We start from the raw sequence: 26,655 nt of genomic DNA, 5'->3' as shown, positions 1-26,655 counted from the left end.
TTGTTGTTTGTTCACTAACGTTGTTGTTTGTTCCACTAAAGTGTTGTTTGTTCCACTAACGTGTGTTGTTTGTTCCCTAAGTGTTGTTGTTTGTTCCCTAACGTTGCGTTGTTTGTTCCCTACGTGTGTTTTTGTTCCACTACGTGTTTGTTTGTTCCTAAGTGTTTTTTTGTTGTTTGTTCCACTAACAGTAGTCGTTGTTTGTTCCACTAACAGTAGTTGTTGTTTGTTCCACTAACAGTAGTTGTTGTTTGTTCCACTAACAGTAGTAGTTTCTGCCACTGACAGACTCAGGTTGTTATTGTCAGTGTCTGACAGCATTATGGAAAGGATCCCTACAGAGATAGACCTTTAGTTTAACCAGAACCTGATATGGATAACACTCTCCACCAGACTCCAGAGACAAAAAGCTCTAATTTTACCTCACATCGTAACTTCATTCAAAGTGGACAGAAACAGAATAAAACTCATTAAAAGCGTCTCTGTTAGTGTTTCCAACAATCACCAACTCTGGTTTGGTGGAAATAAATCCTTAATTCACCGACGTAGATGATAAAAACAGCAGTTTCAGTCGGAGCAGACCGGCTATGGAAACAAACCACAGAGAGGCTGCGATACAACACAGGCAGAGGGAGAGAGACACCATGACTCCACTACATAGATAATAGTTGTTTGCTGCTGTATTAATGTTCTAAACCATCATGCTTCTCAATGCATACACACAAGATACACAACAAGGTCTTATGGATGCCTCAGCCTGGTCAAAACAGGTAATAGTGTGTCTTTATTTACTGAAGAGCTTTAGTATTTGAGAGACGTGTTCATATTGTCACACTGTTGTAGACATTATAAAACGTAATGGTCAATTCACTAGTATTACCTATTTTATATAAAGCTGTGGTAGGCAGTTTATTTATTGGAGTCATTAGGCATATTTCAGCATAATTTAAGAGTAAGAAGAAGTGAGACTTCTGCACCTCCTCTTGGCTCTGTTTAAAATCTAGTTATATGCCATTTTGTGCATTTTGGTTTTTAGAGTCTAAAACTCCAAACTGTCAGGATAAGTACAACACGCCGTCCTAATTTCTACTTTGTGGTTGAGATTTTGTTTCGCTAAATGGTTGGGAACAGTTATTTTATAAATCATATAAAAAATTATAATTATATTTTGAATAATCACATAACTGTTAAACTGTGCACACTTTTAAAAGGCATTACAGCTGTTTGGTCGTCTGGATGTTATAATTAATCCATTCGGCCTTCAGGAACGTCTGTTCTGCAGTATTAATGACGGTCGGCGGCGCCCAACATCAAGCATGATAATGACCCTTTCAAATCAAATGTTATGAAAACAGTTATTAATTATCAATGCATGACTCTCTCATAAATATTCATCAGTTTCCTAATACAGCATGGGACAGAGAAGAGGTGTGCAGGCACTTCTGAGCAACCAATGGAAGGCAGCTGAAATCATTACTCTTTTAAATCCTGAAAATGTGAACAAAAGATATAGAAAAACTCCCTTTTACCACCAGACAGGTGGTGCTACAGGCGGAACACAAAGCTAATAGCTGTATCTGTATGTGTTTATGTTACAAACATATCAGTATTCTGGTCTATACTAGAAGTTATTAGAAATCGTCTCTCTCCATTTCATTGTTTTCTATTGAGATGTATACACATCCTACATCTACAGGTTTAATGAAACAGGAGGTTTAAAGGTGGGAAAATACGAATCTTTTTGGTCATATTGTTATTGACACAAATCGGATCCTTTCCATAATGTTGTCAGACACAATCTGAGCCTGTCAGTGGAAAAAACAACCTTTACTGGACTGACTTTATGTTACATTACATGGTAGCCATAGCAACCAGTTATGCTGCTATTTTCTCATCCACGTTGGTGAAGTGAGGATTTATTTCAACCAAACCAGAGTTGGTGATTGTTGGAACAGTGGAAAGACTAACAGAGGATTCATTCATTGTCCACTTTGAAATAAATTATTAACTACAATAATATGCGAGGTAAAATTAGTTTGTGGAGAGTGATAGTGATATTACGGCTGTGTGTGGTTAAACTAAAGGTCTATCTCTGTAGGGATCCTTTCCATAATGCTGTCAGAAACTGACAATAACAACCTGAGTTAAAAGATTCAAGAAAATGTTCCTAATTCGATCTATACACACACTATTTACATCTGTGCTTCATCATATCTAATCCATTTTTTAAATACTTACCCACTTACTTATCTTCTTACTTACTAATTTACTCCTTAAAACTTTTACTCATCGGGTTGTTTACTTGCATTCCCTAACTCTCAAATGTATGTGATGTCTGTCAGTGTTATATGTGTCCAGCTGATGATATCAATAAGAAATCCTCACAGCTAATCTTGAAATAAAGATTAATGTTAAATCCCAGAAATGTCTCTGAGAGCTGCAGATGAGTCTGTCAACAGAAAGCAAATGAGTGATTTTACCAGAGAGTACTCGCAAATAGATGAATCCTCATTTCTTTTTTCTCTCTCCATTACTCCCTCCCTCCCTCCCTCCCTCCTTACTTCCCCTCCACATGGCTGTAACCTAAATAATGAATAAAAAGCATTAATCGCCTCGCATAGCCACTTAACTCTGCACCAACCTTCCCTCCATCCCAATATCTGTCACTTTGCCCTCCATGTTGCCCTCGTTTCATCACAACCTTTTTTCTTTTTCTTGTCTTTCTTGTCCTATTTCTGTCTGTCCTCCACTTTTTATCTTATCTTCCCCATCTTCATCCATATCTCCCCCCAGTTTGAGTTAGTTTCTGTCTGTGTTTTAATGAAGTTACAAGGCTATGATGATACGGTAGTAGTGGTGAGTGATAATACAGCTGTTTCTGGTCAAACTAAAGGTCTGTCTCTGTAGGCTTTCCATAACGTCACACTTAGAATAACAATCGGAGCCGAACAGTGGACAGTTTTATTCCATTTCTGTCCCATCGTTTTGGTCTGAGATGCTGGTGCGACATGAAGTGTTACAACCTTTAACACGAGACACAACAATTTGTTTCCTGTTCCCAACCAACATTCAACGTTGGTTGTTTTAAACCCGACAAACATTATTCACAAGCCTTAACCCAGTCTTACTATTGTAACCATGGAGATGAACCTAACCGTAACTTATTCTTACCCAAAAGTTGGTTTTGTACCTAAACCAAACCTTTACTGTTGTCACATCAGATTCATTTTATTGATTTTAGTGATTAACAGTGATTGGAAGAACGGACACACGATGTCATCCTGCTGATAGAGAAGTCAGATCAGAAAAAACTTCTGTATGTCTCGTTCTAGTTCGGCAGTTAAAAATTATTTCATTTTGAGGACAAATTCTTGCTCAAATTGGAGAGCTACTTCACTCCTGGAATTTAAGAGATTAAAATTAAATGAATTCTTTCTTTCTGTCAATGAAACTGGAACGTCATTGACAATGTCTATTAAAGGTAATGGCCTTGGTAATCTATGTGCATTGTCGCACTGATAACATTTGTATTGTTCTGCAGTGGAAAAGGTTTGTCAAGTTGTAGCAGCTTAAATATGGAATTAAATAACCCTAGGGAACAATTTACTTACATTTGAACAAAATTGTACATCTCACATATTTCCTTTCCACCCATAGATAGCAGCAGCTATGGTTGGAGGACAGATCGACTGCCACAAGTGGAGAGCTTATTCCTCCCCCAGACTCTCCCTCTCTTCTTTGGTCTCTGCCTGTCACTTCCTCCCTCCCTCTCTCCTCCCATCAGTCCCGTAGAGCCTCCATTAGCTAGTGTTACTGCTGTTTTAACTGACACTCCCAAGGCCCTGTGCCTGGCAAACAGTGTTGCACACGCACACACACACACACACACACACACACACACACACACACACACACACACACAAATTGGCTAAAGTTCTCGAGCACACGGAGCTGTCAGCGTGATGGATGAAAGTGCTCCTCCTCTAGTCTGTCTGTAAGTCACTCTGTCAATCTGTCTGCTTTGTCCGGTCATGTGTCTCTTAACACATACAGTTTACCTGCATTAAAGTCAGTCAGGTTCTTGATGTTAACCTTTCCGTGTGAGTCTCTGCCAGTGTGAATCTGTCTCCAGGTCAGTCAGCTTGTTGAGTTTTGCCTCTTAATTCAAGCCGGTATCACGCCAAAGCATTTAATACACACGCCGCCGGTGTCATGTAGAATACAGCCAGTACATTTTCATTCCCAGAGAGTCAAATACCAACGCTTTGTCATGTCCCTTTACATACAGACACAACGGTACCCTTTCTGTTTGAGATGTAGTGGGCTGTCATCTAACTCTATTATAACCCATATGACACCCAATACCTTTAATAATTCTGCTTATTGGTCAGATTGTTTGTGGAATAAAGGCCTAGGAGTCCGGCACCTACCACTTTCAACTTCTCTGCCATGACTCCTTCTTGTTGCAAGTTTACCGCAGTGTAGACACGAGAGTTTGACGTCATTGTTTTGCAGTGTAAATGTATTCGATAAGCTCGGAGGGATATGATTCTGATGGATCGTCAAATGGGACCAGTTCTCGATTCCCATCCCTATTCTTTTACTTTCAAATGATTGTAAACGTTATCTATTTTTATTTAGATTCTGTGGTAATTAGTTGAAACTGTATGTTAGCAATGTGCTCTCTAAAATAGCTACAGTACATCTGGAATGGTTGATATGATTGACAACACCAGCATCCTGCGTTCACATCCCACCTCAACGCTTAACAACCTTTTCTGTTATTATAGCGTGACCTCGATCTTTCTATAACCTTAACCACATGGTTTTACTTCCTCAACCATAAACCATAATTTATTGCCCACAAGCAGATAATAAAAAGTCAAGATTAACATTTGAGAGAGTTTCAAAATATAAAGTAAGTGAATGTGCAATGACATAAAAATCAAACATATAAATGAGTAATTCAGCTAAAACAAAGTATCCTGATCATTCAGTTTGTCACTTCAGTCCAAATCTTCACTCTTATCACAAAGTGTTGTGTTTTTCTGTGCTGTCGATCAAATGCCTTCCCAGTTTAGCCTCGCTGCGATAGGGCTAATATTAGTTAGCAGTGACAAACCATCACACCATCATTTTCTTCGGCAAAGGTAGAAGACAGGAAAAGCAGAATGTTGTAATGAGGAGCATGGATTTGAACAGGGATATTTATATTTTGTATGAGGCCATGAAATGATGACCACTCTCTGCAGCTTGATGAAAAGTATTTAAATGCACAAGGAGTTTGACCCGAGGACCCTCCGTTGACTTGAAATAAATGGAAGCACTGATTGTGGGTTCGGTGGCTCGTTGAAGGACACTCAGCTAATGACAGTGACACACTAGCTGTTGACAACTGACTTCAGACCATTCAGTTATAGATGGTCTGATCTAAACACCCTGCCTTGCCCTTGACATGAACGCTATTTGTGCAGCAGTATTTGCAGAGTTAAGGGGGGGATTCCAGTAGTAGCAGAGTCAATTTCATTCAATTCAAATGTGTTTGAAGTTCTGATAAAATGACAGGTTTCATTTATAAACACAAAAGAGACATTGTGAAATGGATGATTATTATGAAACTCAAAAAGGAAGATATCTGATAAATTATGTCTTTCAGATAAAGAAGTCCAAAAAAAACAGTTGACAAAGCAGGTAATCATTTTGTCAAGTGTGTTTCTCTAGAGGAAAACAAATGTCTAAAAGCCACAAGAGTAGATTTAACATAACTGCATGAACCTGACCTGACCTACACTGTGATGTACTGCCAGCACACAGACAATTCATCACACTGTCCTAAAACAGCTCCAGCACAACCTGCAGAGATTAATGACAAATAAAATCTGCCTGTTTCTTGGTGCAGGTGCAATTCAGAAAAAAAGAGTAAAAACACCCTTATATCCTGCGAGGACCCTCACTCTCAGCATATTCAAAAATGCATCACAGCATATTCAAAACATGCATCAAAGGACAGGGTGGTGGGTGGGGGTGCAAACATCTGTTAGACCCTGCGGGGGTGGGGGGACACGGGGGGACACTGATCACCGAACACAGAAGCTTGGATAGCGTCGTGTATTCCTGCTGTGCTGGCAGTCATGAGCAGCTACTGTTGGACTCTCCGTGTCAAACACAGAAGGTCCAGTGGAGCTTTTACAGTCACTAAAAGCACATTTAGGTCCCAAACGCTACGACGGGCCAGGCGCCAGGAGGCTCACACAACTGGGAGAAGATTCCTGCCAGAACGTTATTCTAACATGTGGGTAACCTAAACCATTATATTTTCCTAACACTAACCAAGATTTGTTGCCTCAGCAATCTTTACTTTACACAAAAGAAGAAAAGAAAATGTCTCAAGTTGCATCACATATTTGAACCTAATAATCATAAATTATTATATAGGAATCCATAGCTAGCCTAGCTAGCAGAGGCTAGACTACTAGCCACTGCTGTTTAGGGGAGGGGGAGTCCCCCTGGTCTGTAGTGGTAGCCCTGCTGGTTGTCAGCTCTGATAGTTATTGTTGTGTTGTGTTCACTGCCACTGAAGAGGAATAAATCTTATATTCTCCACAGTGATGTGCTGTAGCTGTATTAACATCACATACCAGCAATAATCTATGTATGTGTACAGCTCATCTTAAGTTCCTCTTTAACCATCACAAAGCAGCCACACAGCTCTGAAGCGCATTATTAAAGTAATATAAGCATTAAAATGATAATACTATGATTCTACTATTGATAGCGGCCCCGCTCGCTGCGCTGTACAGGAATCATTAGCACCGTGTGCAGACGTGTTGAGACCATCTGAGCACAATGTGCTCGGTGGGAGCTCCCTCTTGTACCTCAAATCTCAGCACAGAATATCTCCCAGTTCAATCTTGCAATTATTGTAGATGGATGTTTTACAAGAAGACATCTACTCCATTTTCACTTGGTCTTCAGGCTGCTTTCAGACCAGTCAGACATCGCATGAGGAAATGGTAATAATCCTTCCTGCTAGGGTTGAGGTATCGAGTGTGTGGCGGCTGACTTCTCTCTGCTTTTAACAGCCATTAATCTCAGCAGGCGGAATAAAACCGATGCGGCTGAAGATATTCTTCAATCTGTTTTCTCTTCCTTTTCTCCTTCATTTTCTTTCTTGTATCTCTCACTTTTATTTCCTCCCTCTCCATCTTGTATTTTTCCATCACCTTCCTTCCTTTTTCTTTCTATCTCTAAGTGTTCGCTCCAGGGCCTTCATCTTTACTCAACCTTGGTCACGTCCCTGTATTTTTTAGCTTTTCACATGAAGAAGCAGTGTCATATTTACTGAGCCTCTCTGTGCAGAGGTGTTAATCTGGGATCCTTGACCACTCTGACCATCTGTTTTTACGATGTCATTGCCGGCTGCAGCGGTGTGTGAATTCACAGCACAATAGCAGTGTGATTGAATTCAGGTCCTTTGTCTCCTTCCCAGGCTGAAGGAAGTTTACCTGCACAGCTCAAGGCAACATGTGAAGAGATTTCTTCCAAAATGAAATAAAGATCAATTTATTTGAGTATGGGGCTGTCTTGAGAATTTAAGGCCTGTGATGTGAAAATGACGATAAATGGGATATTTCTTAATTTAGGTTTAGGATTTAAGGCAGTCGTTTAATTGAAAACATACATAAAGGTAACATTTTTTAAAAATCTCTATATGTGATTTTATATCTTTGGTCAATGCAGCTTGTTAGTAGATGAATAAAGACAGAAATGATGTGACCTTTGACCCTCGCCCCGTGCCCCCAGGCGGCCATACTCACTTGCTGCAGGTCCACTCCTCCCTGTGCCACTGAGAACAGGGGGTGAGAGCCAAAATCTGACGCCTCGAACACCTTCAGCCGGGACACAAGCAGAGTCAACACTACAGTTAGAGCTCATCAAAAACCTTGTCACTGCACAACAGTCCAGTAAAACACATCATTTATCGCATCTATTTATGAATCAGAGTGCTACTCTTAGGGCACTTTCACACCTGTAGTTTTATTCCTCTGGATCCACTGGTAGTTCTGGTCTGGTTCATGTTCACGCTGACTTCTTACAGACAACTTCTACAGACTGACAGGTTAATTTACTGACTACGCATCCTGCATCATCATCCGTGACACCGACACACATGCGGAAATCAAATTCTACTGACTGACAGCAGGTCATGCTGCAATTTCCTGCCCGACATGTGTGTATTAAACACCCCTCTGGTTTAACTCATTCTTACTTTCTGGTAGATCTGAGAAAATCCTGAACTTACATTATTATATATTATATGTAATGATCCCAACTACAGATGTGAACATTTTACAGCTTAAAGTTCATGAAAATCATCCAATAAATGCTAAAATTATTCATTTATTAATTTATTTTTTGCACTTTTGCTGCTCTTGCTACTTTGTAGTATTATGAGGCAGCCTAAGTCAAATCCAATAATCCAAAATAGATAAGAAGTTCATTTAGTTTCCTGTTTATTAGCAGATGAGAAGATGAGCGAGAACAGAACAGAAATGAAAGAATAGTTTATTGATCCCTGAGGGGAAATAGTCACACAGTGGGATAGGTGGAGCTGGTGCAGCACCGAGTTAACCCAACCAGAGTCTCAGGGATACAGTGGCCATGTCAGGATGGTTCTGTTTAGAGTTCTGATCCCACTGTCTTTTCCCCATAAATTGGACAGATATAGACACTCTCTTATGAGGCGCCTCTCAAACACAGAAGGGAATTCAAAGGCTTTACATTAGAAGAGGTGCATTGAAACAACATTTAAAAAAAAAAATTTGCATTTTCATCTTTATTGGACAGTTGATAGATTGACAGGACTTAACCATTCGACCGTTGGGGAGTGAGGAGAGTTTAAAATGATTTAACAGTATGAAGTTAAGGCACATTTAAGATCATCAGGAGGTTGTTTCCATCCGTCTCAACGCGGTCTCACCCCCATCTCGACAAATACTGCCGTTTGGTCAGTGGCCCTCCGCTTCGCTTCAAAGTATGACACTGTAGGAATCCCTTAGAGTCATAGAACGAGCAGCACTCAGGGCACTGTGATACCTACAGCTTCATATTTTAGAGCGAAGAGCCACTGAATAAGCTGCAGTCATTGACGAGTTGGGAGTGAGACCGGCTTCCTAAAGAGCTGAAAATGTATCTTGTAAGTGATTCATGAAGCAGCAGCAGCACTTTAAATCTATTCTGTAGCTAACTGGAAGGCAGTGTACAGAAGAACCGGAGGTTCTTGTTAAAGGGTGTCCTGAATGTGCTGCATTTGTCTAAAGGTTTGGGAAGACTAGAGAAGAGAACGTTACAATAGTTTCTCTAAATCTAATTATCTGGACATGAGATTCTTTCATTCTTTCTGTTTGAGGTGATAAAATGCTGATTTATTTGTTGCTTTGATGTGGCGGCTTATGCTCAGACCTAAATCTATTCAGGCACCAAGATTTCTATCTTGAGCTTTTGAAATTATCTGGAATCAAGCTGAGCAATGACACACACACACACACACACACACATACACACACACACACACACACACACACACACACACACACACACACACACACACACACACACACACACACACACACACACACACATTACTGCCAGAGACTTTGTGATGCACCATGAAGTTAAAAGTGACCTTGTTTTATTGAATTTTCTTTAGTGTAGTATTGATTACTTTTCAATGACATGAGGATGATTTTATAAGTTCTGAGGCTGCTGAAACAGGAACTAAGCCAAAGCTCCATTATTACATGTCCTCAGTATTCAGGACAGTTATCCACTGTTGACGACAGTGACACCTCAGAGCCTGGTAGTATTCAATCTCCAAACAATCTCTGTTACAGTCCAACGATGTGTGACCAAGGACAGACAGATCTCAGTTGTGCCACTCTCTCAGGGAAAATCATCCGCAGCTCGAACTGACCGAATGACAACCTGCATACCGCTAAGCTCCGATGCACCGCTCAGGCTGAGTGCACACAGCAAGATTCAACCAATTAAGCATCAGAGTTTCCATCCATGAAAACTTCTCAGAGCTCAAGGTACTTTGTAAAACCTACAGGGAAGAATCGTTAAAGATTCAGGACTTTTGACTTTGGTAATACTTGTGAGGAAAGGGCTAATTGGGGCCAAACCAGATCAGTATATTTGGATGGTCAAAATTCAGCCCCAGTTTAACTCGCAGACAACTTTAGATCAGGGGAAGAAGTACCAGTTCATATCCAAGAACATCCTACAAGTACTTGGTGGTATTTATTGATGAAAAGATGCCTTCAGAACGCACGTTGAGGCTGAAACTTGGGTTCTTTTTTAGAAATAGATGCAGTCTACCTTCCTGTCAGTGACTACAGCGACACTGCGGGATCTATATGCACGCTTCCTCCTCCACTTTAAAACAGCTGGTGATCAAATTAGAACACATCGTTGTAATCTTTGTGGTGGCGCTACAGGAAAAGTCAAAGGAGTCTTACAGGCAGATCATCTAAAACAATGATCCAATGTTCTGGCATTGATTAGATCTTCAGATGTTTCAATAAGTGAAACCTTTAACCGCCCGTCTCCTCCGTCTAACTAAGTGACTTTTAATGCCAAAACATTAGCATGTGGTGTGTTTAGCTCAGCTTTGATGTAGGTGCTGTCTGTTCCTCGAAGATTGCCATGATTATTTAGAAACAGCTTCATTTCCGTGCTGTGATTGGGTTATTAATCCTTTGTTAAGCGGTGCAGCAGAAAATGTTCTATTGTGATGAGTGTTTATATCGTTTCTATCTCCTAGCCCCAGGAAGAAAGACTGAAAGGTTGCTTCAGGCCACTGGGATCTTGGAGAAACAGTCTAGGAATTATTTAGCTCAATAAGGTTGTAAATTGATGTAAACAAAGGCAATCTTGATTTTCTTTTCCATTCTTGACTATATTACTTCAATCATATCATCTAATAACCTAAATCAATGCCATACGGCAATATATTAAAATCAGTTACTGGTATAATCAGCTTCAGCTCTGAACAGCCCCAGTGGACATTGTAATCAACAGAAATAGGAGTTAATATGATTATACTGACAAACTGTCACAGCAGCTGGAGGTCGGACCACGGCAGAATGAAATAGTGAGAAAGCAGACAGTTTATTTAGCACACACTGACAGAAAGGGGCTGACAAGCAAGACAATTACCAAACTAAATGCAAAAAAATACAAATTCATCAGCCTCCGTGCCTCTAATTGGCTATACTTGTTGCCTTTGTTGGTTGGGTTGGTTATGGTTGGTTAGGTTTAGGCATGGGGAGTCAGAGTAAAGCCATCACCGTAGTAGGATTTGTAAATGTGCGTAAGGGAAAGGAGAAAGTTGAGACTTGCTCAACTGTTATTGGAGAACAAAGCAAAAAGGGGCGGGACTTAGGAAGGGTCGATTATAACGAAACCAAGGCATACTCTGCTGCATATTCATGCTGAAGATGATGATAATATCACAGCTGGTGAACACACACACACACACACACACACACACACACACACACACAGTCACACACAAACCATCATTACCTCTCTAACATCCACACACACACAAACTGTAATGATTTGTAATGAATAAACATGAAAAAGCCTCATTTGTATCCTATTGGTTTGCTCAGTGACAGGAGCTGCCTTTCACAATGCATGACACCTACCAAAGAGACGTTTAACAAGTGTGTGTGTGTGTGTGTGTGTGTGTGTGTGTGTGTGTGTGTGTGTGTGTGTGTTGTGTGTCAATAAAAGGCAAAGCAACCAAGTGGGCATTTTCTATAAGATGCAAATTGCAAACTAAAGCAAATTCTTTGACAATAAATTATGTATCGGCTCATTCATCCGTCCGTTCCTCTATCTTCACCTCAATCCTCCCCTACATCCATCCATCATTGCTTCTTGCCTCCTTAGAATCCCCTCCATCCACACATCTATCCGACCCATTAATCCGTCCACCCGTGCCTCCCCAGCATCCCTTCCTCCTGCTGCCCTCCTCCCATTCTCCATAAACCTCCTTTTTAATGTTTCCATCCATCTTTCCCTTTATTCTTCCACTTAACTATCACACTGTTGTCTTCTTCCCCCCTTTTCTTTTCATCAGAGTTCCTGTGCAAATCCGTATACTTAATCCATCATTTATTTGCCATCGTGTAGCCTGCTGATTTAACTTCGTTAACATATAGAGATGGTACAATTAGGGCCCGAGCAGCGAATCACATTTTTAAGGGGCTAAAATTGAGCACACATGTCAGTACTGGTGAAAATGTACGCATGGATGTGGCAAAATGGGCCCCTAGAAAATGTCAGCGAAGAAACCCTTACAACATGTTTCAGATGGACCAAAATCAGTAGAAAATTTTTTTGCACTGGTGTTGTAACAAACTACTTCTAGCCAGTTAACCGGACTGACTTCCAATTGGGTCAATGCAATTTAAAGACCTTTGCGATGTTGCACTGTGAACCTTCTGAGGCTTGGTTGAATGGTGTGTCTGTGGCGTGGCGTTCAATTATGATGTCTTGCCATGAAACAGGAAGTTGCTGTAACTTGACTGTACACGGTCAAAGTTCCCACGCACACAAGAGTCCTGGCCTGAACACATCTTTATGCTGGAACATAAGCATCCAAAACACAGAAGTTCATAGCCATGTGGACCGACATAATGCAGCTTTGATTAATGTTTAGTTCTCTGTTGTTGGGATTTATCTGGTGACTCTTACCTGGTTTCCTGCCAGCAGCACAGTTCCTGGGGTTGGGCTGGGTCGGTATGGAATAGTCGCTCCCTTTGGTGGAGACTAAAGACAAGAAGGGATTAAAGAAGGATTGAGAAAGGAAAACAAACAGAAAGAAAATGAGACATGAGGAAGAATCAGGGTCTCAGAGTAAGAAATCAGTCCTAACTGACCAACAATTCTCAGAGTGACGTATATCTTGTTCTACTTTTTGGAATAAAATTGTTTTCCACAAGAAATGACTCACATAGTATCTGTGCTGATATTTAGGAGAGACGTTTTCGGAGCGGTTGATGACAATGAGCTCATTAAAAGATACCGTTTTGATGAAACCTGAACTATATCTGTGACTGACTTTGTGTGAGATGCAGAGAAGAACCCATTCTGTCCCTGCAGACGCAGACATCCTCACAACCTAAAAGTCTGGATTGGATTTCACTTTATTAGCTGAATATTTTCTGAAATCTGTCTTATTTCACATCCGTCACCAAACACAACATTTAATCAAAAGATCAGTCATGACACAATATGACGCTGTAGGTTTCCCTCTACTGTAACTTCTGGACGCACAAAGCTCCACAGTCAAGTTAGCCGTCACTCCCAAAAGACAAGAGTGATAATTACTACAGCCACTAACATCTGTTTGGCACAGTAAAAACTAACATTTCGCTCTGTTTATATCGGTAAACATTATTCACGTAGTAGCCAAGTGACTGAGAGACACTCAGGGTTTATCTAAAACCAGAGAGTGAGACGCAGGATGAGTGTACAGGCCTACTGCACACGGACAACAAGACCTCACAGACACAATCATTATTATTTTATTTATTTTAAGTTATTTTTTGGCCTTTTAATGGCTTTATTGGATAGGACAGCTGAAGATCGACAGGAAAGGTGGGTAGAGAGAGAGGGGATGACACACAGCAAAGGGCTGCAGGTCGGATTCGAACCCGGGTCACTGCAGCAACTCCGTATATGGGTCGCCAGCTCTACCGACTGAGCCAACCGAGAAACATACATTTTTATTCATTAAGCTTGATCACGGGTCAGAATGTTTCCTATCCCAGCATGCACTGGGTGTAAGACAGGCAGACAACAATCTGTCGGAGCGCACAAGGAGATCAAAAGATTTCTCATCTGGGATCAAACAGACGAATGTGTGAATGGAGGGATGGAACTTGGGGATGGAGAGTAAACTCTTTGACTGCACCAGCACTTGAAAGTGAATGAGTTGAGCTAAGGTCAGCAATTTTATTTCTTTTCTCTCTTTCACTCCTCCTTTCTCATCCCAGATTAAGGTGCTTGGAATATCAATGAGCTCCCACAGCCTTTGATTTCACTGTTTCCGCTTCTAATCTCCAAGACGTAGCTCATCTTAATGACTGCTGCCTCTGATTAATTATAATGCAATCATGAATTATAGATTTCAGTGTTTCCATTTTGAAGATTATTGGAAAGGTGGACGGTATCTCGTAAAGACACTTTTATGTGATTGAGAGCAGACAGGTAGACATCTTCACTGAGCTCAGTGAGTGCTTTTGTGGGATGAATGTGAATTCATAAAAGAATCTCTGCAGCTCTGTTCACATCGTTGTTTCATAATTAGCATAAAGTTGCATCAGAAAAAAAGCTTTGTGTCTTGCTTGTCATTGGGCTTGATCATAAAAAATGTATCAGGGAGGAGTGAAGCTCATGTTTGTGTCACTGAATTTTGCACGGCTGTCTGTGGCGGCGATATAATCATATGAAATGTCTGTAACTAAAACTGCAACATCACTTTTAAACCTCCAGAAAATTAGCACCCGAATCTGCAGCCCCCCTCATCTTTACAGAGCTTTATAGTGAGTTTCAGCTCATTGTTTAATCGTCCGGCCACAGCTTTACTTCGCGGTAACAATCCACTGTACACTACCTGCTCAGCAGCATGAGGTGTAATAAACACGGCTCCATTTTCTTTCGAACTAATTTGGCTGCGTTGGTGCAGTTATAAGACATTTGGGGCAGAGCTGCGACTCTGCCTGAGGAGTGTGTGTTCAGTCACATTTAATTGTTGGTCCCTTGTTTCCTGACGAAGATTTCTGCGAAAAGTTGTTTCATAAAACAGTTTGAGATCTATGATTACAGAGTGCCGACCCCGTCTGTTTCTGTTGTCATACCAACTGCCAGTACTGAGGGGTGAAATGAGGATGAAGATGCTCATTTCTCCTTTGTTTTATTCACAGCCAATTTAACAGATATTTATTTGTTGCTTAGATTTTTCTGTGAGCCCGACCAGATGAAGATCCACGTACGACTGGACACACACTACCCCCCGGCTGCTCACTCGTGGATACACACCTCTAGGATTACAGTGCAGATGAGTTTCACACATTGGATGATGGCGTCCTGGTTCCCCGATATCGTCACCTCTCTCTCTGTGGAGTTGGGGAGGAGGTCACCTGCCACCTGCACCTGGGCACCTGTCGTCTGCGCACACACACACACACACACACACACACACACACACACACACACACACACACACACACACACACACACACACACACAGACACACACACACACACACACACAGAGCAGTTATTCTCTGCCTGCCTAAAAACATAATGTAAGTCGAGTCAAGCTGTGCAGAAAACATGCTGTCAGATGCTAAAAGCTGCAGGGGAAACAAAGAAGAGTCTGTGTGAGCAGGAAAGGTCTGACAGGAATTATGAGCTGTATGAACATTTGTGGTTTTGTTCATAATTCATAAGGTCATGTGTCAGATCATGTATTAATAGAGGTGATGAAGTGAGCCAAGTTTAGACAGCCAGTCAGAGTGAATGAAAGTGAATTTAGTCGTAGTTTTATGGTGTTTAGCAAATATCCTGGAGTCTTCCTCCACGCCACATTAAATCATTCTGAAGTTTGAATACATCTGGAATTTATTCACTTAATATGTCTTCAGACCTTGGTTAGTTAACTCATGTTACTATGGAAACAAGCATATAACGGCATGATGGTCAGGTTTGCTATTTAACATTCAGCTTAATAAGATTTACCTGAGCGGCAGCCTTTGTGAAGTTTTCAAGGACTTATTTGACACTGCGTTTCTGTTCCTATTATTGTTCAGTCTGTGGATTTTAAACACTAAAAAGGTCGCTTTCTTTTTTCCAGGAATATTTTGATTTATTCCACAAGGTTTCAGTTTGACAAGCATCCAGTGGGGGTCAAAGACATTCGTCATGAAAGATCTAAATATGGGAGCTCATCAGTGATTCTACCTGTCTGCTGGGGGGGGGTTAGGGTTAGGACCACAACATATAATGTGCTGTAAAATCTACACTCACCTCTCTGATCTCCTTGATCTTCGAGCCGCCCTTGCCGATGAGAGAGCCACACTGGCTGGCAGGGATGACCAACCTCAAGGTGACTGGAGGTTTGCTGGTCACTGTGCCGTTGGCTACCAGGGCTGCCAGGTCCTGAGAGAGAGAGAGAGAGAGAGAGAGAGAGAGAGAGAGAGAGAGAGAGAGAGAGGGAGAGGGAGAGAGAGAGAGAGAGAAAGAGAGATAGATGGACTTTATGATCTGATCTGATCGGTGCCTACCACACTGTGTTATTTCATTTAATCGGTAACATCTGAGAGCAGTAAAATCTCTACTATTGGAATTTTTGTTCCTTTTTTACAAATAATATCTATAATATTTGCTTTAAATGTAGTTAAATTAGATTTGCCTAAATGTGTAGGTGAACAGGGGACAATCAGTGATGAATCTTTTTATCTGTTCTAACTGTACGTCAGTCATAACTTAGCAATTTAACTTCAAAAACAAGAGACGGGGAAGAATTTCAGTGCAAAGACGGCTTTTATCATCTCTACACGAGGATTATGAATGCACAGCAAAACAAAAGGGCAAAGTGCAGGATGAAAATAGAAGCAGCAAAAGGTATTAATGCAGTAACTTGAGAGGAAATGTTCCCTAATACTTCTCCTCTGTTTTACACCGTGGCTGCGTCTGATATTCATCACACACTCCCTCTTTCCCACGATTAACACTTGAAACTTTTCAGTATCATCACTTTGCATCAGCACTGAGAGTTTTAAATGTTAGTTGCACATCTGTCAAAAGCAAAGCATTGCATTTTGGGATTTCTAGCACTAATAGTCGATTACAAGCTACACTATGGATATTTTATGTTGCACTGTATGATTTTTCTGAAGGTACTAAATTGGTAATTTTACTGTAGAATATGATGATAAATGATTATAGTGCATAAAGAAAAGTTTTTGACCACTGGTAGTGCTGTGGAGCAACGTTTGGACAAACAAGCCCCCACAGGTATCTCTCTAGTGTCATTTCTGGACACACCCGCCCTCAAAGTCAGGTGATGTAGTATAAAGAGAGAGAAAGTCCACATGTGGAGGTGGTGTGGAGGATGGATGGCTCAATCAAACACAGGACTTTAGCAGCACAAGACGGATACATACAGCGTCGTATTTTGGACTGATTGGGAGTGAGAACATGTTGACAAAACAGGGATTTATGTACTGGACTAGTTCTTGGCTCTGAGCAGTTGCCAGGCAACCAATGGAGAGTCCAAGTAGTGTTTAAACATGTTGTTAAGGTTCCAGTGTTTAAGATTTAGAAGGATCTATTGGCAGAAATGGAATATTATGTGTGTATAATCACACAAATGTAGGACTTGTTGTGCTTTTGTTAACTTAGAATGAGCTTCAGTGAAGTCCGCCATGTTGAACCGCCATGTATGGTTCTACGTACAGTAGCCCAGAAGGGACAAACCAAACACTTTATACACAGTTCAAGTCCCCGATAGTTTCTCCTTCGGGCTTGGAACGGGAGGGTGAAGCGACCTTGATGTGGACCTGGACCTAGCTCCCACTAACCCTACACAGTGGTCCTTTAATTAACAGCAAATGATTGGGTGCTAATATATTCATTAATAATAGTTAGTTATGACATATTTTGCTCCCGTAGATGATAGTTCATTAGCTGCTTATTACTTGGATCAATCTGCCGTTTTTTCTTTTCTCGTATCTCCAAATCGTTGACTTATTATGAGCTGAGAAAAAACAGACCTCAATTCAGAAAATTCAGTGGTGTTTCTTGTGGTTTATTTCAATGAAAAAGCAGGCAAATTTCAAATTTCAGACCCTAACCCTATTCCCATTTCAGATGGGAAACAGCAAACAAACAAAAAGAAAGATAGCAGAGAAGAATCCCTCTCTCTCTCTCTCTCTCTCTCTCTCTCTCTCTCTCTCTCTCTGTAAGGTCGGTGCTCCAGCAAAAGGTTAGGGTTGACTGAACAGACAACTTCCACACTTGTCTGTCATTCCTTTAATTCCAATGCAGATCACAGACTATATTTGCTCTGGTCAAATGTCTCCGTCTCGCTCACTCTCTGACCTTGACTTTCTCCCTGTTTCTTCCACTCACGTCCCCCTCCTTCCTCCCTCTGCTGTGTTCTTTGTAATTTGATGAATAGACAGTATTCACGTCAGGATAATAAGAAAATATATTCTGCATGCTCTAAATGCTCTGAATGCTTTGGTTTCATATCACTAACAACCTGACATTTCAAAGTGAATTTTATGAGCCTCCATGTAGACCAGAGAACATCTGAGCGTTCAGGAAATGGATCCATTGAGAGAATTCCTGCATCCTTCAGCATGTTAACACAGAAAACCTGAAAGTCAGGTCCTAATATGGTTGTATGTGTACTTGTTTAGAGTCATTACAGTAATATCGCTGTATGATTCAGGTTATTGCTCAAACGAGTAAACTAATTTGTGATTCCACTGCAATGAGAGTAAACTACTGTGAGTACCGCGGGAAGCTTTCACTGAGAGCTGATTGATGCAGGTCAGACTGGTCCTCAGGAGGTTTCACACCGACTCTCTCAGGCAGCCGTAAAGGAGGAGCTGAGGGTGCTGCAGCAGGTGGGTGAAGTTTATCCAAGTAGTTTGTTTTTGTTTGTTCTTTTTGCCTGCTCACAGTCAGCTGCCCTCCGTTAACTATCACTCTGTTCGGCTTCCATCACAGTTAGTTTTGTGGTTTGTGGTCATTTTGAGGCAACAAAACAAAAGTTCGGCTACAACTGATAAAATGTGAGCCGACTCGGGGAACAGCCTTTCTGTTAAAGACATTATCTGTATGCTGAGGATCATATCGTGTTTGCATAGAACAAAAGAAAACTGGTTATTCACAGATGACTCTTCTGCAGTGGTGTGAATAAATGAACCACTCGGGTCACACAACCCCCCCACCAACCCAAAACGTGCTCCCCAACCCTGGTTCATGGATCTTCACAGTGAATCAAAGCCCTGCCTTTAAAATCTTTATGAAGAAAGATCCCGTGCTGCCAGTTTCAATCAGATTTTAGATGAAGTCCTGCTGTTCCACCCTGCTGGTCTGAACACCGCCGTTCGGCTTCACCTCTCTCTAACCTCAGCTTTTCCACCCTTCTACTTTACTCTTCCATCTCCTAAAACTGCTGTTCTTTATTGTCCATTAGTCAGAAAAGGCTTCTCTCATCCTCTCTCTCTTTAATTGCATCCTCCCATTCCCCCTTCAGCAGCTCTTCCTGTCTTCATTTCTTTGCTTTCTCTCCCTCAACATCTCCCCCTTTGGCAGCTTAAAGCCCCTTTTTCTCTCCATATTGCTCTCCCTGAATCCCCCCCCCCCCCTCCACTCATTCTTTAAGACTCTCGCTCTCTCACTCCCTTTAATTAACTCGGGTAATAAATAGCGGCCCAAATCACCTGTTCTTAATGCAATTGGTTCGATCAATTAGGCCGAGCCGGACTTGTGGCCTCGTTGCATCTGAAATGTAAATAGCAGTGTTGCGTTGTCTGGGCTGCCAATCAGACGGACGTGATCTGAATACATGGTTCCCTCGCTCCGTAGGAACACCCAGCACATATTTATTTATATCAGTGTGTCACGCAGAAGTCTTTCTCCTGTTTGCGCGTGTTCTCGTCACAGTAATTGACAGCCAGCAATGTCCCACACATGCAGAGACTGTTGGATGACACGAAGTGAAAGCTAAGGGAGACGCTTTGTACAATGGCAGATTCTGATTTTCTTGATCGTGGCAAAGTTTTCTGCAGAAGGCCGATTATACGTTTTCCAGAAGAGAGGTTGTGTGTCTACTGATGTCCAGTATGAAAGTGTGTGTGTGCGGCTTTGGGTGAGAAAGATGGTTTAGGGTTTATTTTGAACACTGCTGGCTGCGTAAGTCCCCGGTGTGTTTCTTTGGATAAATAAAGCTGTAAATTCCATCTATATTTACTCTGCATTGCAAAATGAGCTGCAGCGGAGAGATGTGTAGCCATAAACAAGATGGGAAATGACTACACGTTCTGATATAGATAGACACGTCTGTTTCTCATTACACATTTTCTTTAATACTCTCTGCTCCTCTTTCTAACGCGCTCTCACTTTATCCCAAAGTAGATCAGTTAGTTTCTCTTTTCAGAATTTCCTGCTCCATTTTGTTTAATCTTTCCTTTATTCCCACTTTCCTTAACAGCATCTCTCCTCATTGATTTAGATAATCTGTTTATGAGCTACCAACTTTCAGATTCCATTAATTTGTATTTTCTTATAATTTTCTGTCTTTGTCTTATTCTGTATTACACACACACACACACACACACACACACACACACACTCTACCTCTGCCACTGATTAGCATGCGGGTGGCACAACATTCATATAATTGGCCTTATATCTTACGCACAACAAACCAGGTACTCGGAGAAATCAGGTTGTGCAGGATGCAACTATAACGATGATTTTAATTGTCAATTAATATTCCAATTTTCCTGATTATCAAAAAAAAAGGGGGAAAATATCCAATAAAATCCCCACATGTATCAAATATGCAGTGTGTAGGATTTAGTGGCATTTAGCGATGTAATTGCGTAGATTGCAACCCCCTCGCTTCATCCTCCCCTTACAAACGTGAAGGAGAAACTACGGTGGCCACGAAAGGTAGAAACATGGCAGTGCCTCCTCGACATGCTGCTGAGGACATCGTGTTTGAATCGAGTTCTTCCTACCTTTGTAGATCTTAGCGCTGCTCACTCTCCCTGATTACAGTCTTTATTTAATCCCTTGATCACACTTTCCCGACTTCTTTCTCACAATGTCTCTTTTTCAATCTCATTATATAGCTCTTTCCTCATCTCTGTATCTCTTTCTTTAAAACCTCCTCCTCCCTCTCTCCCATCTCTCGTATGCCCTCTTCATCTTACTCCCTTCATCTCTCATATATCTTTTTTAATCCTTTCAGCAACCCGTCTCCCACTCCTTAAATCTTCGTCCACTCTCTGCCTCTAACCACTTCCTCCCTCACGCTTTATTTCCATCTCGTTTTCTTCCATTAGGATCACTAAGATTTTAATACCAGCTGCCCGGATTTAATTTCTCAGCACACGACATGTTCTTAAACGTCAACAAGACACTTCGGTGTAGCTCGGCCCACATGGAACCACATTAATTCTCTTTAAGTAAATCATCAAATCAAAAAACATACAGCACATTCTTCCACTTTTGTTTCCCCTCAAGATGCTTTAACTGCCTGTAATTATTATTAACTCAACATGTCTTTTTAATGGCTGCATTACATTAAATAAAAATATTCTAGATGTATTGTGCATCGTGTTTTACACGTTTTCAAATGTGATTTATGTGAGATTTGTTTGAAAAATAAAGGTACAGTTATGTGGGTTTGAACAATGTTTGGCTGCACAGCATGTGTTTGCAAGCACCGGCTTACCAGCAGGACGCTGCTTGTTAAAGAGGTTTGTTACATTTCACTTTGCATCAACATCAACAATGTGTCTATTGATTTCATCCATATGTTTGATGTGAGTTCATTTAAACACACTCGCTCCTCTACAAGACTTGGCTACCCTAACTCTTGGTTGAGGAAAGATGGTTGCTTTGATTAAATATTGAAACATGTCTTGTAACTTTAAGTCAGTGTTGACTTTTCCAACATTCAAAGTTGCTATCCTTTTCATGAAATCAAACCCTGTTTCTGGTTCTGTTTATTTTATTTTCAGCAGCAAACACTGAACACATTTGAATTCTGTAATTACCTAGTGGTTTTCATTGTTAGTGGCGGAGTCCGCCATTCCCATGCTGGATTAAAACAATCCTCGTTATGTTAAAATAAAACAACGCATTGTTCTAATTGTGGAAATTCTGTGTATATTAACGTGGGTTTTACTGAAGTTTAAGTTCAGATTTAAGGTTTGCTTTGAGGGCTGCTGCAGCAAGGACTCAGCCTTTGTACATGGGGTGCAAGCTCCTATGTATAATGGTGCATGAAAATATAAAATAATATAATAATAAGTGCTGTAAGACATGACACAACTCCATCCAGAAGTGGGAACAGATATCCAACAGTATTTTTTCTTTAATTTGTTGTAGTAGTACATTTTACTCTCAGTTTAATGGAATATTGGAGGCAAGGAAACAAGGAAATAGAGACAGACAGATAGAGAGCCAAGTGTTCATGTCAAATCTCCCCGAGAAACACTCGTTGTGTGTGTGTGTGTGTGTGTGTGTGTGTGTGTGTGTGTGTGCCTGAATGCACACGTGCTTGTAAGAGTGTGTGTGAGGTCAGACAATCCCATTAGACATATAATAAATGGCTTCCTGCCAGGGAGCAGCCATGTTGTAGAGGAAGTAAAGGTTACGCACTTCACTCAGAGCAGCTCAGGAACACCACTGGGAGCTGGGAGGTGTGTGTGTGTGTGTGTGTGTGTGTGTGTGTGTGTGTGTGTGTGTGTGTGTGTGTGTGTGTGTGTGTGTGCAGTACCTACCTCCTCCAGTTTGAACGTGATCATGGTGAAGGCTCTGAACACACAGTCCGTCTGCCCCGTGATGGTGATGATCCTCTCTGGACAGGAGCCCTCTGAGATGTTGATCCTCGCGCTGCTCTGTGGGTGCAGAGAGAGATGGGGGAACGAGGGAGGGGAGGGGAGGGATTGTGGGAAATTATTTTTGGGGGGACAGAAGGGAGGGAAAGAGGGAGGTATGGAAAGGGAGAAAAAGGGATGAGGGGATAATGCAAAGGAGGGGAAATGAGGAAATAATCAGGAAGGAAGGAATGGAGGCAAGTGGGGAGCAGAGTGGAGGTGAGTTACGACGGAAGGATGATGGGAAGATGGATGTTAATGGAGGAGGGGGACGGGGAGGGGGAGGAACAGAGGAGAGAGAAAACACATTAGTGGGGGGGGAGGGATATGTGGGCCAAGAAAGAGAAGAGGAGGAGAACCGTTTTCCCCTCGCTGCTCCCCGCTCCCTAAAGGAGATTCACCTGTGATGCAGGAGGAGAGAGGGATTACCAGGAGGCTGGAAGAGGAAGGAGAGAGGAAGGAAGGGAGGCAAGCGGATGAGAAGAGCAATGTAGTAAATCGAGGTTTGTCAGGAAAGGAGGGGGAGGAGTAAGGAGAGCAGAGGAAGGAGGAAATGAAATGGCAGTGAGAATATTGGGGGAGATTAGGGAGAGAAAGATTAAGATTTTGACGAGGAGGAGGATGGAGGGTGGAGGAAGATTTGATTCAAGCCCAGGAAATGGAGAGGAGAGGAGAGGAGAGGAAAGAGAGCGGGTAGAGATTTATTAAAAGGAAGAGGAGGAAGGGTAGGAGGAAGGAATAGAAGGACAGGAAAGTGAGGGAAAGGATCAGGAGGAGAGGAGAGAGACAAGGTGGTGCAAATATTTGAGGAGAAATAAGAGGAGAAGGTGAAGATATAGAGAAGGTGCAGTAATAACCATACGAGGGCGGATGGAGAGGATGGGTGTCAGGAGAAAATTGAAGTGTGAGTTAGGGGGAGTTTAGATAAAGACGATAAGAATAAAAGCCTGCAGCTGTATTTCTGGTTTCACTCGACTCGTACAAAAACCGTTAGTTTCTTATTCTTATTCAGAAAGAGGAATGTTTGTGTCAGGCTTTCACCTCGGAAAGGTCTGCTAATGAAAGTGCCATTTGAGTTTGTCCCAAGATGAAATTCACTTTTATTCCCACAAAAGCTTCTCAGGGCCTCACAACTCCTTCTTTTTTAAGAGGAATATTTCAGCTGTTATTTCTGCAAAGAAAACTACATGAAATAAGTTACATATAAACAGCCTGCATTAGAAAAGTACACAGTTAAAACAACCAAAGAGCTAATAGAACAATGATCAAAAGAAGAACTATGTATACGATTGGAAAATATATAATACAGACAGGAAAACTCATCTCTGGTCAATATCCACAGGAAATAATCTGTAAATTATTTACAGAGGCCCAACAGTTCCCACCATGAGCAAGCACTTGGCGACAGCGGCAAGGAAAAACTTCCTTTTAAGAGGCAGAAACCTCAAACAGACCCTGACTCTAGGTGGTCTAGGTGTTTACTCAACAATAACAAAAATGCTTCCTTTAAGGAAAAAGCTTGAGACCTATGGCTTTATGACACTGTGTCCGTCCTCCATGGCTTCCTACCCCACTGGGAGAGTGTCAGAATAAGAGTGTTTTGCCCTTCAGATTTGATTAACTTTCTCAGATTTTGTTGATTCTTCCTTGATTTTTGCATAAATAGGCAACATTTCTTTTACTTTTTACCATTGGGACTTTGTGTAATATTTTTGTTTTTGCGTGTGTGACCGTGGCTCTGCAGAGCTGAGCGGACAGCCGCTTCTGAAACACATTGCGGCACACCTTCGTCTGAACAGCAGCGATCGGCTCTGGCCACCACGCAGCCGGAACGTGTCGTGGTTGCGCTCAGTAGAGTCAAGAGAACGAACAGCAGCTTAAAGATATAATATCGATGTCCACGTAAATATGTCTATAAATGACTAGAACTGTGTTATATATTCAGTTGTGTGCTTACATTATTGTCAATGTTTTCAACAATGTTCAAACCCCGAGAAATCTGTGTGTAACAGCACATTTCCCCCTGGGATTATTAAAGTATTTCTGATTCTGCTTTCCTTATTGCCTCTAGATGCAATAACTTGGGATACGTCGGATGTGTCAGAGGAAGTAGAAGCATGTGAGAGCCCCCCCCCAGTAGAAATTACACACTGTGTCTAAAATGTCCAGGAAATCAGTGAAATGCTCTGTTATAGAAAGTCTTTCACAGCAGCCATTTTGACATGAAATAGCAGGGTAAAGACAGGTGTTAGCAATCATACTAATGAAGGTTCTGTTCAGAGTCAGGGTGCTGCTATTGTCTGTGAATGGAAGAGAACCTTAATCAGTATGATTGGTAACACCTGTGTTTACTCTGCTATTTCAATGTCAGAACGCCAACTGATGGCGGTTGATTGGGTGATCCTCTCTTTCCTCCGACCAGAACCGCAGTCTCGACCAGCTGACAGTTTGTAACTGACTTAATCAGCTGACTTTGCTGCGAGCTGATTGGCTGTTGAAACGGGTTACGTTCTGAAACCAGCCGGTGGAGCTGAGACGGGTCAGTTCACACTGCTGCGATGTTCTACAACGGTTGGTGAATCTGAGTTTCACAATGAGAGAGGTGTGTGTGTGTGTGTGTGTGTGTGTGTGTGTGTGTGTGTGTGTGTGTGTCACAGGGTGAATCACTGTCAGCAATCAGCCTGGTCTGTTTCACTTACAGCTGATCTCTCTATCACCGAACACACACTCACAGAAAGGATAGACAGACAGACAGACAGACAGACAGACAGACAGATGATTCGTAGTAAAGCACTGATAGAATAATTCTCTTTCCGCTCTCTCGCCATTTATTATCTCAATAAAAATACATTAGCTGGCGTCTCCGTCTCCTCCTCAATCTGTTTGTTTATGTCTCTCCTCCACATCTATCTATCTATCTATCTATCTATCTATCTATCTATCTATCTATCTATCTATCTATCTATCTATCTATCTATCTATCTATCTATCTATCTGACACTTTCCCTTTTCATCCCTTCATCTAACTACAAGTATGCCCTTCCATCCTTCCATCTATCTATCCATCACGTTCATTTCTCTCTCTCTTTTTTCAAGAATAGCCCCCTCATTATCCACCATCACCACTCTTCTCACCACTCATCCGTCACTCCCTCCCTCCCTCCCTCCCTTTTATCTTATCCAATCAGTCTCATTATCATTAATTCATCGATACGTCCCCCCTTCAACCACCCATCTATCTCAATGTCTTACAATCACTCCATCTATCACTCACCATATCCTTCTGTTCTTCTTTTAATCCTCCTAATTAACCCATCCTCTATTAGTTGCCCTCTCCCTCCCCATCTCCTCCTCCTCTCCTTTCCTTCATTGCTTTCTTTGCTTCCTGTCTCTATTACAGTAACGTGCGTTCATAAGAGCATACGTTTGCACCATTCTGTTGTTTTCATCAGTGTATAATCACCTGAAAATAAGAATCATTGTGTTTTTGTTACCTTTTGTTACCTATCTAATGAGACGTTTTTATCTACAGAGGAAGTGAACCGGCCATGTCCATACGGTAGCCCAGTGCGGACAGAGCAAACACTGGCTCTAGATTGGGACTACACCACCAGATGCCACTAAATCCTCCACACTGGTCCATTAAGGGTCCTGGTTTGGGGGTTTGAAAATATGGTTATCCTATGATTGTTTCACATGCAATGACACTTTGGATCACATGGGGCAATCTTCTAAATTGGCTCAGTTGGGCGTTCACTCGCTTCCATTCGTGAGAAACTGGGTGTTCCTTGTCATTGTACTCTGAGTATTTCCTTTCACGTTCTCCGCCATCTTCCATTATCTTCCCCTCCACTCTATCTTCTTCCTGCCCTCCACTCCTCTCCCCTGCTTCGCCCTCCCTAATGAGTGAGATGTGCAGCAGTACGTTGTCTTGCTGTTGCAGCGTG

At 41.6% G+C, this 26,655-nt stretch overlaps 1 protein-coding gene across 3 annotated transcripts in view; it reads right to left on the bottom strand.

The window, feature by feature from the left end:
• pcbp4 (poly(rC) binding protein 4) overlaps window positions 1-26,655 on the bottom strand; it is a 147,258-nt gene that overhangs the window by 30,473 nt on the left and 90,130 nt on the right. For 2 of the 3 annotated variants that reach the window (XM_051415341.1, XM_051415342.1), the window contains exons 6-10: window positions 22,613-22,729; window positions 16,107-16,238; window positions 15,118-15,246; window positions 12,769-12,843; window positions 7,818-7,889 (exon numbers count right to left, since the gene is read on the bottom strand). In XM_051415341.1, coding sequence (XP_051271301.1) covers window positions 7,818-7,889; window positions 12,769-12,843; window positions 15,118-15,246; window positions 16,107-16,238; window positions 22,613-22,729 — 525 coding nt within the window. Of the gene's footprint in view, window positions 1-7,817; window positions 7,890-12,768; window positions 12,844-15,117; window positions 15,247-16,106; window positions 16,239-22,612; window positions 22,730-23,109; window positions 23,145-26,655 lie in introns of all 3 variants that reach the window. The other variant, XM_051415344.1, reaches the window with a different exon arrangement.

This window comes from Dicentrarchus labrax, unplaced genomic scaffold (assembly GCF_905237075.1).
Source record: "Dicentrarchus labrax unplaced genomic scaffold, dlabrax2021, whole genome shotgun sequence".
Taxonomy (NCBI): domain Eukaryota; kingdom Metazoa; phylum Chordata; class Actinopteri; family Moronidae; genus Dicentrarchus; species Dicentrarchus labrax.
The sequence above is the reverse complement of the archived record's forward strand: the minus strand, read 5'-3'. Positions and strand labels throughout refer to the sequence as shown.